The following is a 16,321-nucleotide window of genomic DNA, read 5'->3' as shown; positions in this document are numbered from 1 at the left end:
AAACATTTCCCAGAGGCTGTTTGATATAATGAAAACTATAAAAAAAAATTTTACACCCTATTTTGTCACATTTTTAATTAAATTTTGTTAAATAAATTAATTTTTTATACTATAAATATCTTTTTTTTCCTTATAAATAAACACATTTGCATCCCATTTTAAATAAGATATACAAATTACCAAAACTTAGAAATAACAGTTCAAAAGTTCAACAAAAATCCTACACGCGTTTTTAAAAAGAAACATATAACCACGCACTATGTCATTCCAGCAAGCGAATACGACACAGCATAGGTTTCCGGACTAAACGACTGGTGTATTTACACCACTCAATAGGCGTGTCGGGTTTGCCGAGCGGTTTCCGATGCAGTCGCTTTCTTTCGCATCTGTTATAGGTAATTTGTGGTTCTACACCCTATATCTCTGAAACGAAGCATTTTAGCATATAAATGTAGGTATACGAACTTTTCTTATCTGCAGAATGTATTGTTGAGATATTCCGATTACAATTCGGACCACCCTGTATAGACAGGTTAAGTTAATCTGTAAGGCTAGCGATGTATTGATTATTGAATTGAATATTTACGCATTTTTGTATTTATTTATATAAGCTTTTATTTAGAATTGCTAAAATCAAATAAACAAATATATCTGTATTATCATAATTATTATTCTTCTTCGCGTACTACGGGTTCACCATCTAACTTTTTTAAATTAGGTAATCTTTTAATAGCTTCTACTTTCCATACAGCTTCTTCCATGCTGTCATAGAGTGGATTTCCAACAAACAATAAATCTTCTAAACATGGTAAATCATTAAACTTTACAAATTCGCCCCATTCTTTTACCAAATTATTACCAAGATATAAAACCTTAAAAGAGGATTGATTAGATGAAGAATTTTATTGTATTTTTCAGTTAAGTTCGTTTCCAGTAAGCACGTCATCAAATTACTTGACGAATGCACGTTGCAATGTTGCCTCGGCTACTTTTTACTTCGATTTTTGGCAAGTGTCAAAATTCGAAAATTTGTCACCGATTTTTTATTTGAAATTTAGACACAATATAAGCACAGATTATACAGATTATAATCTTTGTTTTTTCTTTATTGTTGTTCGTGGTTCCAATTTTCGGAATCGGGCACTAGTTAGGGTTCCCAACCGTCCCGGTTTGGCCGGGATTTATGTTTAAAAATTAAAAAAAGTGTGTACTACACACATAATATATTTTAATTTCTAATATTTAATGTTTTGTTTCAATTATTTAAAAGCTTAAAAATAATTGTCCCGGAATCGCCGGTGCTCAAGTTGGGACCCTAGCACTAGTTAGGTGACTAGTTTGCGCACATAGCATGCCCACTTATGGCCTCTAAAATTGTGCACAGCGCCTGACCGGCACAGTTATTAGAGAGATATCGGAAAACCGAATAGCGTCATCCAGTATTTACGCGTACCTTCTCATGGTTACGATATGCGCGAGTCAACGCAACACCCGCTAATAACGTTACCGCCTGACGTAATTTGCGGATCAATTACACCAAGCGCTCTTTCTAAATAACCTCTGATAACGTTTAAAAATTGCTTAAATGGGCATGTGCGGGTATTTGACAAACGGTGCCGGCCGGCGAGATCTTTTATTTTAGGTTATGTTTGAATTGTTTTGAATTATTGCTTTAGTTTTATTAGGTAATTTGATATTTAAGTAGCTGGGATTAGTTTTAATTAAATAAATATGGCCCAAAATATGGATTCCACCTCTTCCAATACTAAAGAACCTATAAAGAGTCTTAGGTTTACAGCAGATGACGACTTAGCCCTTCAAAGAGAATTTGTTGCTTGTTGTCCTAAACCCATTGGCAGACGTTGAACAATAAAGCACTGGAAATAAGCACTTTAGCCCTTTAGTTTTAAAATACCTAGTAAACAAAACAATTTCAAAGTTTTAAATTCAAAGTTAGGTTAAGTTTAAATAGCGGACGCGGTGCGATCATAATTCTTTCCGATCCGATAACTATAAATTAAGAGAGTTAACACCACCTCACGTAAAGGAAATAACACCTGGCCTTATTAACGTCCATGCACGCTATTCGGTTTAGCGATATCTCTCTATTACGCTGTTTATTGTTATTTTACGCGAGTTTATTTTTGCGCACAGGAAATTTGACTCGTTTGCACATCGTCATAAAAAAACAATTTTCGTACCACGAATTAGGGACAAGATTTTTATCTGTATACTTATAGGATACCTAATCTGTGATATAAGGTACATATAAGCGATACCAAATAAACTTTTAGTTGCGTTGTCGAGGGTGCGATTATTAAATTCATTGTTGCCAACCATGAACATATTCTGGAACTGACCGACTAACTGGATTTTATATTTCCCGCTGGTGATTCAGGTGGTAGCTCTGCTGTAAAAAATGTCAAGTTGCCACATTTATTTATTTGTTTCCTGACACATTCATTCGTTTTGACACTTTAGGTTTTGTATTACGAGTTTTTGATGTGAGTGAATTGTGTTGTGATACTTTAAGCTTAAACTTTTTTATTAGCAGACCTTCCAGTCGGAAATTGCCCTTTTTAGAATCGCTTATTGTGCGAAATATATAAGATGCCGACGTAGCTTAACAGCAGTTGAAAAAAAAACTCATCACAAACCTTATTAGAAAATTTTGAACGGGAAAGCGGCAGTAATGGCCCTTTATGTCCCTTAAGTGCTGTTGATGTAAATAATAACTGTTTATATATTTATAATTATTTTATTTTTGTTTCCTAAAATATTTTGATTAAAAGAAAATATATGTAAAAGTTAGCAACGCTGTGTCGATCAAGCTTAATCATATGAATAAAATTTTATTTATGATCTATACACGGTTGTTCACCACATTCGACACGGAGTATCGTAGCTAAACGATTAGATTTTTGCAAATTCTAACTTTTGGGTTCGTTGAAATACTAGTAGAACTACAAATTAAAAATATTTTCACAAGATACAGAGTGTTCCAAATAAATAAAAAAAAGTTTTATTTTTTTAAACGGAATACCCTATATATTATTACATTTTTAGTTTCTACAATTAAAATAAAGGTAAATTTGATTAAGGTTTACCGCATTTTAATCTTACCCTTTTTGAAATAAAACACTAAATCACCACAATACACCAAAAACTTTTACTTTTACACCGGACGCGAGTTTCGCTAACCATGTTAGCATCATCAGCAGATGAATTTAAACTCAGTTTATAATGATCTGCTGATGATGCTAACATGGTTAGCGAAATGCGCGTCCAGTGTAAAAGTAAAAGTGTTTTGGTGTGTTGTGGTGATTTAGTGTTTTATTTTGCTGTGTAACACCAAAGGTTCCAAACCTCAACTGTAACGTTTTTGAAATATTTAAATTTTTGTCAAAATAATTAATTTAATTTTTTTTTGTCAAAATAATAATTTTAATGCTTAATTTCTCTAGGCGTATTTTTTTAAAGTATTAGTAATAGGCGTATAAGTTTTTGAAACCAAATATTATACTGAAGTATTTCTATTTACTAAATTTTGTGTTGCAAAAATAAAAATTATATTACCTTATACAGAGTGTCTAAAAATATTTTAAATAATTACTAGCTTTAAACGGCAATAACTAGTTTAATTTAAATGGAACAAACAATATATTTTAGGAAAATCAGATGCACAATTTAATTGTCTATTTAATCAAATTGTATTATATAGATTTTTTACCTATCTCTTCAAGTTTTCGTAGAAAATGCATTTTCTTATAATTTAGACCTCATTTATCAATATACCCATGGAATATTGACATTTTAGATTATTTTTAAAGATGTAACTAATTTTTAAAGAGCACAGATATTAATATTGTCGATATGGTTTGCGTTGATTAATAATAATTGCTCCAAATACTAAAAAACTGAATTTTGTATGTGTATTAGACAGTGTGGTAAAAAGTAACACCTTAAAAAAATTATTTTCATTTTTTGACGAATGCTTATTAACAGAGACGTGTTCATTTTCATAACTTATTATTATATTGATTTCTGATTGAAATCCAAATTTATTTAGAATAATTTATTAACTAACACAATTAAAAGTATGTAATTAATTAATATTTGGGCGGAAATAATGGTGGTATATTTAATTAATGGTATACTCTTTTATAAATATTTTCTTTTTGTATACAAATGGGCTAGTAATATTATCGTTGCTTTAAAAATAACCTAAAATATCAATATTCCATGGGTATATTATAGGTATACCGGATGCGTCTCAAAAGTGGCTCACCCCTCTAAATTTTTTATTCTTTTAGTTAAAAAAACGAAATTTGGTATGCTAGTATATGACATAAATTAGGATTGAATGACGTATTCAATTGTTTTCGGTCACTTCCGGTTTCACCGGAAATGACTACAACTTTTGATTTTTAAATGGCACCCCCGGTATTTTTTTACTTTGTTCGATAGAAAATGTCACACCAATCAATCCTAATTTATGTCATAGACTAACATCCCAAATCTCTTTTTTTTATCTAAAAAAATAAAAAAATTCAGTGGCTCACCCCTAGCCACTTTTGAGACACACCCGGTATACTAGTGCTAAATTGTAAGGAAATGCATTTTTTACGAAAATTTGAAGAGATAGGTAAAAATGGTATAACACAATTTGATAGACAATTAAATTGTGCATCTGATTCTCCTAAAATATACAGGGTGTTCCATTTAAATTAAACAAGTTATTGCCGTTTAAAGCTAGAAATTATTTAAAATTATTTGTTAGACACTCTGTATAAGGTAGTATAATTTTTATTATTGCAACACAATAACTGATCAATAAATAAACTTCAGTAAATATTTAGTATTAAAAACTTTGATACCCTGAGAGAAATGAAGCCTTAAAATTTTTACTGCAATTTCACAAAATTGAAAATATTTCAAAAACGATAAGGTTTAAATATGATAAATCTTAATCAAATTTACCTTTATTTCAGCAGTAGAAACAAAAAATGTAATAATATACAGAGTTTTCCATTTAAAAAATCCAACTTTGATATTTTTTTTATTTGGGACACTCTGTATCTTGTAAAAATATTTTTAAATTGTAGTTCTAATAGTCCTTCAACGAACCCAAAATTTACGATTCGTAAAAATCTAATTGTTTAGCTATAATACTCCGTGTCGTATGTGGTGAACAACCCTGTATATTTTATTTTATATTTACATTATTACTTTTTCTGAGATTAAACACACTAATTCTAATTACTTGAAGTTATTAGGAAATTTTCTGAATGAATCTGAAAAATGTAAGGTTCGAATTTGTTAACTATTTAAAAGTCTTAACTTTTTTTGAGATTCTACTCGCAGTCTGGAAACTGATATTGAGTGTAGCCTTTTTTATTGGCCAGTTCGTTTACTTGATGTGACAGCGTGCTGTCTTTTTTTAACCAGGATATAAAATTATACCTGTATATTAAACGAGAAAGGAGAAAGTGCACAAATGACTAAAGTATACAAGGGCCAATAACACCCGCAACCCCGTGGTTACCATTTGTGTCCAAACAATGCCGTGCCAGAGTGTTAATATAAAAAATGCTTCGATCTAAAAAAAATTCATCGATCTAACAAAAGCCTTCGACTCTGTGAACAGAGATGCACTTTGGGCAATTATGAAAAAGTTCGGTGTACCTAACAAATTTCTTACAGTGTGTAAAAGCCTCCATAATAACAACCAGTCAAGAGTGCCACATCACTGAGCGATCCCTTCCTGACAAATACAGGAGTTAGGCAGGGATGTGTCTTAGCGCCTCTCCTATTCAACATATTCATGGCAGCGTTCTCCATTATAGTGGACAGCAAACTGCAGGAGAGAGGACTGGGCATTAGATACAGATATGACGGCGGTCTGTTCATCATAAAAAGACTCAGTGCAAAAACACGTACAAAATTCATCACAGAACTTCAATACGCTGATGACTGCGCTCTAGTTACAAACACGTTACAACAATTACAAGAAATGTTGAACACATATACTTGGGCATACGAGGCTTTGGGCCTGAATCTAAACATCGACAAAACCAAAATCATGTGCATTCCCCCAGAAGATCATAACAATGCTATAAAAATCGGAGAAGAACTATTGGAATATGTAGCGGAATTTAATTACCTCGGCAGTTTGATTTCGGAAAAGGCCAATATCGACTCTGAAATTCAGCAAGCTATGTCATATGTATATTACACTCTACTTTGTTTAGGGGACTTTCACATGAATTTTTCTATAGTAAACGCCACGAATGTTTGGAATGATTCATCGGTCGCTGCCATGTGAACTAATCTGTTCAAGGTCACATAAAACTTATTTCCAGTGCCGTGGTGTTTCAAGTCATATAATAATCAATATATAATCTGTTGCAATTTGTTGTTTTAACTGTCAAAGTCTTGTCAAAACATATATTTGGTTATAAATATAAAATGGAATGCCCCATTAGTCGTACTGTAAGCACACCAATGGACTGACGCACAAAAACGAATCAATCAAAGAAACGCGATATAGTATAACATTTTAGAATAAGTAGGAGAAGCGCAGGCAGATGATCAGACCGGGCCTTTAAAAACCTACGTCTGCGGTAAAAATTTACGTTTTTAATGTAAAAATGATAGCGCGCGTGTCGATTCTAACTTCATCAAGCGATGAATCACTCCCAAACATTCGTGGCGTTTACTCTATTTATTTCTTTCTAGAACAAGATTATCGTATAAATCTATCCTTCTCTCTGCGTACGTTACTGAGCGTGCGCAGAACGGTATTAGACGTAAATGCTAACTTGGAGCGTTTTTTTCGCTGCGTTGACAACAATTACTAAAAATATAGACCACTAAAATTTTTCAATCAAGATATAACTGATACGTGTATTAATTATTTTGAAAATATTTGTCATATTATTTCCAATATACTTTTTACAACTTTTTATATTATATTTTAAACAAAAATTAAATCATATAACTATAAATTCTTTTTTAAAAATGTTTTAAAATACTACTTTGAAAAAAAAGCTATGATGAATGGGCAACACATAGAAATCAGTAACCAGGGAAACATTAAAATATGTTTTGACATTGAAAAGTCAAAACCATAGATAAATGCAACAAGTTTAGATTGGAAAGCCCGTAAAAATTTTAGGTCGCGACCGTTATATGCGATCTGGCGCTGCTATAGCGGTCGCTAAGAACAACGGCAAACAAAAACAGAAATAATTTTCCCTTGTCAAAGTCAGAATCTTCAAAAATCATAAAATCTTTCAAAATCTAAACCGCTCTCATTAAAGAAATTCCGAAAAGTGTTTATAGCGTCCATTTTCAAAGTAATTATTGCTATCTTGTGAGTTTAATTCAAGTTTTATTTACTCCAACCGGTGATAATTGTGAAAAAGTGGCATTAAAAACTGAAAAAGCTGTGTTGTGAACTGTGAACTGCAAAAACCATCGTGGATCGTGGCATAACGTCGGTTTCCAATGTTTCATAGGTATTTCATACATGCGTCCTTATATAAAATAAAGTTTCTTGTATGCAACACACTGTCTTTTATTTATAAAATTAAACGAAAATAATAATAAATTTGAATAAACAATATTTGGCGATATAATTCCGGAAAAAGCCGAACCGCTCCGAAATTTTCAAAAGTTTTGGGTCGCGACCGTTGCAAGAATAGCGCCAAATAGTGTTTACATTGTCCTTATGGGCACTTTCCAATCTAAACTTGTTTCATTTATCTATGCGTGATAATAAAGAGTTAATTTGGAATTCCGACGATATATTTTAGATTTGTGTTCTTTTTGAAAGTTTGTTTTTGTAGTGCGATAAAGTTAGTGGATAAATAGACATTGTGACTGATAAAAGTGTTATATGTGAAGCTGTCCGCAATTGGAAAAATCTTATCCTTAAAAGAACTTCACAATACTATAAAAGTATGAAAACCTCTGAAGTATGTTCCATATTTTTAAAAAACAAGATATATATTATTTAAAATCGTTTCTTCAACTGACTTTTATTCAGCGAAATAAATATTTATGTTAGGTAACTTAATCACTTTAAATACTATTAGGCAATTTACCTTTAATTTTTTTTTCGTTAAATAGTTAATATGCTAGTAAATATTATCCAATAAATAATTAATATCCCCGAATAACAATATTATTTTCTCAAATTTATATATTTACATTTTCTATTTTATGGCATAAAAATGACATATACACAAAACAAAGACAGACGCTTGGTCAATCAGTGTGAAAGACAAAGATAATCAGGTCGTCGAATGTCGCTGATGTGTCTTCAACAAAAATTAAGCGAATTTACTTATCCACGAAGTTTACAAGATCTAAGGTTATGAATAATCTTTATGTATTTTTTTATCGTTATTTTCAAGCCAACTGGACACCGTTTTTCTTCGATCATACGGTAGTTTCGACGTCTTTGATGACCTGCCCGCCAGCTTTTATTGATATCTTTATACCTTTAATTTTTTTAGAACTTGAACACCTTTAACTTTTTCTATTAAATTATACGATAACCATAATTCCTCCAAAGTATCTGCCACACCTTCTAAACCAGAAAACGATTTGATGTAGTTTCTTCCTAAAGATAATATTTTTAAATTTTTCAGTGCACTTATGCCGGCAATTTTTTCAATCATATTAGTCGAAAGGCTCAGTTTTCTACATTTGGTTAATGCTGATAAAGAGTTGTCCATTTTTTCTATTGGTGGCCATTGAAATTGGAAACCTACCTCTGTGGCGTCACTTATTGACTCTCCTTGAAGTATTATTATTAGTTATATTATATTTATTATATTTTTTTATGGAAATCAAAAATTACCAGGATGTTTGTCCTCCCATCTTTTTATTGCATCTTTAATAGTTGTTGGTTTTGACATTCTTTATACTTTTTGTCTTACAGAAAAACAAATATGTCAGTTATAAAACATGATAAATAGGTATTTTAAAGACCAGACATATTTTAGTACACCTGTTTATTAAAATATTGATGTAACGTTGTTATGGATACAAATACAGAAAATAGAGGTGTAAAGAAAACTGCAAAAAACTATGTTGTATGAGCCTACTTCCTTGGAAGATCATATTTTATATTGTTGATATTTACAGTTATTTCAAAATTGTTTACTACACAGACATTTGCTATTTAAGCAAATTTTAAATTATATTTATACTGTCCATCAAATATGATAATATATTACTAGATAGGTACTTAACTTATCTTACAAAAATCCTATTTAATTATACATGTGTATCTACAGTGTATTATACAAATTCTAAGATTAGTGTCAAATATATAAAATACTAAGGTAACAAAAAAAAATCATGTTACAAACCAGCAGTAAGCATCTTGATATTTTATATATTTGACGCCATCAAATTTTCAGTAAAAATTATGTTAGGTAAACATTACAAAGAAAACATAAAAGTTAGTTAAAATAAATATTTTATGTACAAAAGGTGATAAAAAAACTTACAGTAAATTGACTTTTTGTATTTAGCAATACAATCATAAACTTCTACTATTTGTATAAGGTACATTATTTAATATCACTAGGTTTTACTTTTACATATAACATATAGTAAATAGTTGTGTATGGGTGGCAGTATCTCTTACTAGTTTAGATTTAGGTTCCTAAAGTTTAAAAATGTTTAAGTACATAGATTTTAGAATATAGACAGCAAACACTATAAAATTTACAACAAATGGGGATTCATACCGGGTGTTGCATCGTCGAGCGGGACATAGGAAATCCCATGTAAATTTTAATGGGGTCAATTATTGACTTCCCTAATTATTTTAGAGAATAATTCTGTTTAGGTTTATTGAAGAGCACTAAAACCCACATTCAAAAGAACAACTTTAGATATTTTTGATTAGCCCGTTTACGAGTTATCGCCGATTTCTTTTTAAATATTTCTCCTTTCTTATGGCCCTGTATTTACTTATGAGCACCAGTCAAAGTAAAAGATAACTGTCAAATGAAGTTGTCATTTCAGAAATTTATCTATTTAGTGCTTTATTATTATTATTAAAAATTCATACCTACATACATCGAAAATATTAGCCATGAATTACACTACCGAAGAAAAAGTATTGATGATTAAATGGTATTATCAAGGAAATAGTTATCAAAAGGTGTCGGACATGTTTGCTGCTCTGTATCCAAATAGACCGATACCTGGAAAATCTACAATCGCAAGGAATATCCAGAGATTTGAGACCAAAGGTACCCTAATAAATAACTGCAGATGTGAAGCAAGGCAGGAACAAAGAGAAGATGCAAGAAATGATACCGACTTGGAAGTTTTATTGTGCGTGGAAGAGAACGATGGAAAGATCAGTACAAGAAAACTTGAGGATGAAATAGGAATAGATCACACTACAGCGTTTCGAATTTTGAAACGACATAAATACTATTCCTTCAAATATGAAAAGCACCAAGAGCTACGAGATGGGGACGAAATACGGCGGCAGGCGTTTTGTTTTGATATGATGGAAAGAGCAAACACGGATAGGGAATTTTTAAAAAAACATGTTTCACTGACGAATGCACGTTTAACTTAAATAATGAACCCAATGTTCAAAATTACCGATATTGGAACAAAGAAAACCAACACAGGTTTGTTGAAACAAGGACGCAATATCCACAGAAAGTAAATGGTTGGGCAGGGATATTCGGACACAATATTATGGGGTCATTATTTTTTACGTGAAATTTAAATGCAGAATATTATTTGGAACTACTCGAAAATCATATTTTACCTGCTTTACATGACGCCGCTAGGGAAAATCAGGAAGTTTGGTACCAAATGGATGGCTGCCCGGCACATAGTACCCTGGCTGTTCGAGAATATTTAGACAATAGTTTTAATGGAAACGTTATTGGCCTAAATCATACAGTAAATTGGCCAGCAAGGTCTCCTGATATTTCGCCAAATGATTTCTTTCTCTGGGGCCATTTAAAAAAAAACAGGATTATACAAGGATAAAAAATACCCAAATCTAGACGAGCTAAAAAATGCTATTTCTGCCGAATGCAATAGAATTTCAGTTTACCAACTAGCGAATGTAAGAAGAGAATTTTATGATCGCCTGGGTTATTGTCTAGCAGTCGATGGAGAAATATTTGAACATCTTAAATCCTAAAGTTCTAACAATTTAATAGTACCTAAATTAATAAGTTATTGAATATTGTAATAATACTATAACTAACCTTGTAATTGATTACTTTATTTTACTTTAATTCATATTAATTTGTGTTTATAAATACATCTTTAAGATTTCCGATGTAGGAATGAGTTTTCAATAATAATAAAGCACTAAATAGGTAAATTTCTGAAATGACAACTTCATTTGACACTTATCTTTTATCTTGACTGGTGCTCATAAGTACATACAGGGCCATAAGAAAGGAGAAATATTTAAAAAGAAATCGGCGATAACTCGTAAACGAGCTAATCAAAAATATCTAAAGTTATTCTTTTGAATGTGGGTTTTAGTGCTCTTCAATAAACCTAAATAGAATTATTCTCTAAAATAATTAGGGAAGCCAATAATTGACCCCATTAAAATTTACATAGGATTTCCTATGTCCCGTCCGACGATGCAACACCCGGTATATTATGGAATTATGAAAAAAAATGAAATTTTATCAAATATCATTACAATACTTTAAAAATTAAGATTTTAATAATAAGTAAACTGTGGCGGTTGATTCTAAATCTTTTTGGCCTCTATGATCCACTTTTCTTGTGGATTGAAACTACAAATCTTTTGGTCGCTTGATTCAGTTTTAGCACTTACATTTGGACTGCCTTATTTGTTGAGTAAACTCGTAATCTTCACGTCGCTTTCCATACCCTCATTGAGACGTAACAGTATCGTCTACAAATGACCTGTCTAGTCTGCATTGTATGGCGTCACATTTCACGTAAAGGTGTAAAAAAGTAAGTTGGTGAAAAATTACGTCATAAGGACGTATACGGTCAGCTGGATCTTTACTATCTATTATTTATATCTATTATATTATTTTGTAAAACTTGGAAAATAAGTTGGTTATAATAATGGTTTTATAATTCGCAAACTCTCTTTTTTTATTTCAAACTCAAATTTATTTTTCTAGTCATGCTAAAACACTCTATTTTAAAGTCGATTAGAGAAAATAGTATGATTCATTGGCAAGTAATGTAAATATTTGCGATCCGGTAAAATTGTGATGTAAGAGGAGGCTTAGCTTGCCGACGCGCAGCAGGTCAATCAGTTGTTGATAGGCCGGCCGGCTGTTGTGTTGTGTTTTGTCATAGAGCTGATATTTGGGGGTTGAGAGTCTTTTGACTATAAACGTTGCATGTACTGTAAGGCAACGGGTCGTTTGACCATGAGAAGAAAACGTCTTGTGACGTCTTGCCTTCGAGGTTGGTCTTGAGAGTTTGAGGTCTCCCTTGTCTTCTCGATTGACATGATGCGGCGTTGGTGTTGTGAGCTACCCCAATTAGCTTATTCGATTGGGATGCGAATCTGTTTAGCGGCAGAATTGCGTCCGGGGGAAGCCCCTATACTATTTCAGGTGACACTAGCTAGTTGTTGAAGATTATTAACCAATAGATCCGAATAATATTTGAATTAGATGGAGGATATGAAATGTGATATATTGAATAAGAATGTCAGTGATGATAGTGGCTAGGGGGCGGAGTACCCCCGGGTGAGTTTTACTATTTAACTATCAATTTTATCCAGATCAGTAAATGTTTGTTTTGCTATTTTCATGTACAATGAGAGAGTGCTTGCCAATGACCAACTAAATGGATATTTGAGGTGAATTTGCATTGTGAGACCCGGTAGAGTAAGCCCCAGAAATAAGCGATTTTACAATTCACTACAGTAAATCATATTTATTAATTCGTCACTTGGAAAATTGATTATTGAGTTAATTAAAAGGTTGTTCTACTTTGTTATAGATAGGTATGACACTTTCAATAATAAACGCCTTCTATTGAAAGAGCGGATGTCAAAGTGTCTTATATTTCAGGCGTCTAAATGCAAAACCCGACAAGTCACACATTTTTGAAAATTGAGTTTGGTTTGGTTTGGTTATTTGACTGATCTACCGGGTGCGTCTCAAAAGTGGCTCACCCCTATTTGTATTTTTTCAGATAAAAAAAATGAGATTTGCTGTGTTAGTATATGACATAAATTAGGATTGATTGACGCAGTCAATTGTTTTGAGTTACTTCCTGTTTCACCGGAAATGACTACAACTTTTGATTTTTAAATAGCACGATTATATGCTATCTGTCATGGCACCCTCGTTTTTTTTTTTACTTTATTCTATAGAAAATGACACCCTGAATCGAGTGAGATCATATGTCAACTTTTGACATATTTATTGACTTTTGACATATACAAACAAATTGTATTTTAAATTTCTATCTAGAGTGCTATAACTGTGTTAAAAACACTAATTTTTAATCAAGTAGCCTTGGAAAAATAGTTGATCGTCTAAAGTTTTTAGTGCCTTGTCCTAGCCAGTTAAAAGATACCCAAATCGTATTTTTAATAATATCTCAATTTTTTCAAATGGAACGAGGGTGGCTCATTAGCATATTTGGAAAAAGCATTTTTTACGAATAATTTGATACCACACGGTATTTCGAGTCAAATTGTCGTTATGAACCGCATGTTACAATTTCAAATAAACCATATGCGAAAATGTAAAAAGTTGATATATGATATGCCATTCTATTCAGAGTGTCATTTTCTATCAAATAAAGTAAAAAAATACGGAGGGTGCCATTTAAAAATAAAAAGTTTCTAGTCATTTCCGGTGAAACCGGAAGTGACCGAAAATAATTGAATATGTCAATCAATCCTAATTTATGTCATATACTAACATACCAAATCTCGTTGTTTTATCTGATAAAATAAAAAGTTATAAGGGTGAGCCACTTTTGAGACGCACCCGGTATACTGTGTCTCATTGATGACTCACGACTCAATTTAAAAAAATAATAATGATGTCTATTGAAGAAAACAATTCGATATTGCCTAAACATATAAATATTTAATAAATATTTTTGACAATAGAAAAGATTTAGAATCAATGCCCTGCTATTTTTATAATATAAAGAAAAAAAAGTATTTTTTATAAGTTTTTATTTCTATAGAAATAAGTCATCCAAATAGATCCTATGGGAACTTATGGGAAGTATTCTAGAAAATTTCATGTTTTTTTCATGTGTTTAGGACTTTTTGGTTCTCACTATATATTTTATTTCTAATAATAACCACAATTGGGCCTTCTAGAAAGCAAGGTAATCGCATTGGTAACTAATCCCTATAGCTATTATAAAATCATCAAAATCACAATCACTCACATTCATTTTTTTGTCTTTTAATGGTCTAGTCAAAGTGTACTCAAAAAACCTCTTGGAGGAAAGTTTTGGGGTAGCTCTGATTTCTACTATTTGTTTTGTTTTTTTGTGTGCTGAATTCGAATCTGAGGTTTGCTAACAAAATTTCGTGACGAAATATGGAGAAAAATGTAAAAAAGTGAAAAAAATCTCCACAAATACCTACTTTGTATACTCCAAAACCCTTAATTTATCATTAAAGTCTAGTATGTTTTTTTTTTAAATTTTAAGTTGAATGTTATATAGACAGTGATTTTAACAATATTTACCACGAAATTATTCCAATACCATCTACGACAATAATTATGGGTGGTAATTCTTAAACTCTCAAATTTAAATGAAGGGAACAATAATACTGAACAACTCTGTACTGATAGAAAACATAACTATAATTATTACAATCTAATCACACTTTTCCAACGAATTGTTTCGAGCTTAGTTCTTATTCTGTCTTGTCTATTTCCCTTGTCATTTTTGATGGCTACTCTCGAGAAGATTATGGAAGCACCAAGGGGCATAGAAAGTTCGACAAGAATGCAAAGAAAGTAATTTGCTGCTAATATTATTTACTGTGTCCCTGCTGTCCCACAGAAAAGGAATAAATTGTATCACATCAAGCTGTGGAGGACGCCCACGTCCTTATTGCGAGAAGCATTTAGGCTGGTCCCATTAAATAATTACGTCAAAATAGGGGGTATCATCATCATCATCATGTAGCCATCGTTGTCCACTGCTGAACGTAGGCCTCCTCCATATTTCTCCATGTCTCTCGATTTTTGTCCGTCATCATCCAATTTCCAGCAATCCTCTTTACATCATCGGTCCAGCGTGTCGGTGGTCTGCCTCTGCTACGTTTATCTGCTCGAGGTCGCCATTCTAACAATCTTCTAGTCCACCTGTCTTTAGATGTTCTCGCCACATGACCTGCCCATCTCCATTTCATTCGAGTTACGTGTTCCACTATGTCTTTAATTTTGGTTTTTTGTCTGATAGTGTTATTAGGAATTTTGTCTCTTTTAGTTATTCCAAGCATGGCTCTCTCCATGGCTCTCTGGGCTACTCTTAAATTTTCTGCTGACTTTTCGTTAATGTTAGAGTTTCCGCTCCATGTAATTACCGGCAAGACGCATTGTTCATAAACTTTCCTCTTCAAGCATATGGGTATATCACTTTTAAAGGTCTCCCGCAGTTTGCCAAAGCAGCCCAACCCAAACCTATTCTGCGCTGTATCTCATGTGTTTGGTTGTTCTTTCCGATTTGTATTTCAAAGCCCGAGATATTTGTATATATGGGTTTCTTTTATGTCGGCGTCACCTATTCTGATGTTCTGTGTCAGCACTAAGTTTGTCATTATTTGCGTTTTACTCGTATTTATCCGGAGACCGACTTTTAATGAGGCCTGCACTAATTCTTCGAGCATCTGCTTTGAATCTCCGATGTTATCTGAGACAAGGACGATGTCATCTGCGAATCTGAGATGTGTCAACCTTTCACGATCGATATTTATGCCCCTATTCTCCCAAGAAATTTCATTGCGTATTCAAGGACAGCTGTAAAAAGTTTAGGCGAAATAGTATCCCCTTGTCGAACTCCTCTGCCTACCCCAATTTTATCTGTTGTTTCGTGAAGTTTTACAGTTGTGGTGGCATTACTATATATGTATTCTATAAGCCTTGTAATCTACTCTTCCCTGCTCCAATGCTGCTATAATTGATGTTAATTCTACTGTGTCAAATGCTTTCTGGAAATCAACGAACACCAATGCTAGGGGCCTGTTGTATTCCACAGATTTTTCTATCAGGACTTTAATTACTTGAAGATGATCGTTTGTTCCATAACCTTTCCTAAAGCCTACCTGTTC

The 16,321-nt window shown here is 32.3% G+C and overlaps 1 protein-coding gene across 1 annotated transcript; it reads right to left on the bottom strand.

The window, feature by feature from the left end:
- Positions 1–348: 348 nt before the first annotated feature.
- On the bottom strand, positions 349–9,833 carry LOC115886901 (dynein light chain 1, axonemal). The gene is made up of 3 exons (XM_030906224.1): positions 8,870–9,833; positions 8,508–8,806; positions 349–872 (listed from the first exon to the last, which is right to left on the bottom strand). The coding sequence occupies exons 1-3, from the start codon at positions 8,925–8,927 to the stop codon at positions 669–671; spliced, it is 561 nt and encodes a 186-aa protein (XP_030762084.1). The 5' UTR covers positions 8,928–9,833; the 3' UTR covers positions 349–668.
- Between the last annotated feature and the right edge of the window lie 6,488 nt (positions 9,834–16,321).

Source organism: Sitophilus oryzae, unplaced genomic scaffold (assembly GCF_002938485.1).
Source record: "Sitophilus oryzae breed Bouriz unplaced genomic scaffold, Soryzae_2.0 scaffold_535_pilon_pilon, whole genome shotgun sequence".
Lineage (NCBI taxonomy): Eukaryota > Metazoa > Arthropoda > Insecta > Coleoptera > Curculionidae > Sitophilus > Sitophilus oryzae.
Note: the sequence above shows the minus strand (reverse complement) of the source record. Positions and strands in the feature narration are given on the sequence as shown.

What these genes read in the sequence shown, in the direction of transcription:
- LOC115886901 (XM_030906224.1), bottom strand. Translation starts at nt 8,927, where the DNA reads ATGTCAAAACCAACAACTATTAAAGATGCAATAAAAAGATGGGAGGAC. An exon ending in ATGGGAGGACAAACATCCTG is followed by an intron (nt 8,807 to 8,869) that starts GTAATTTTTGAT and finishes TAATACTTCAAG; the next exon opens with GAGAGTCAATAAGTGACGCC. An exon ending in AAGTTCTAAAAAAATTAAAG is followed by an intron (nt 873 to 8,507) that starts GTATAAAGATAT and finishes TCCTCTTTTAAG; the next exon opens with GTTTTATATCTTGGTAATAA.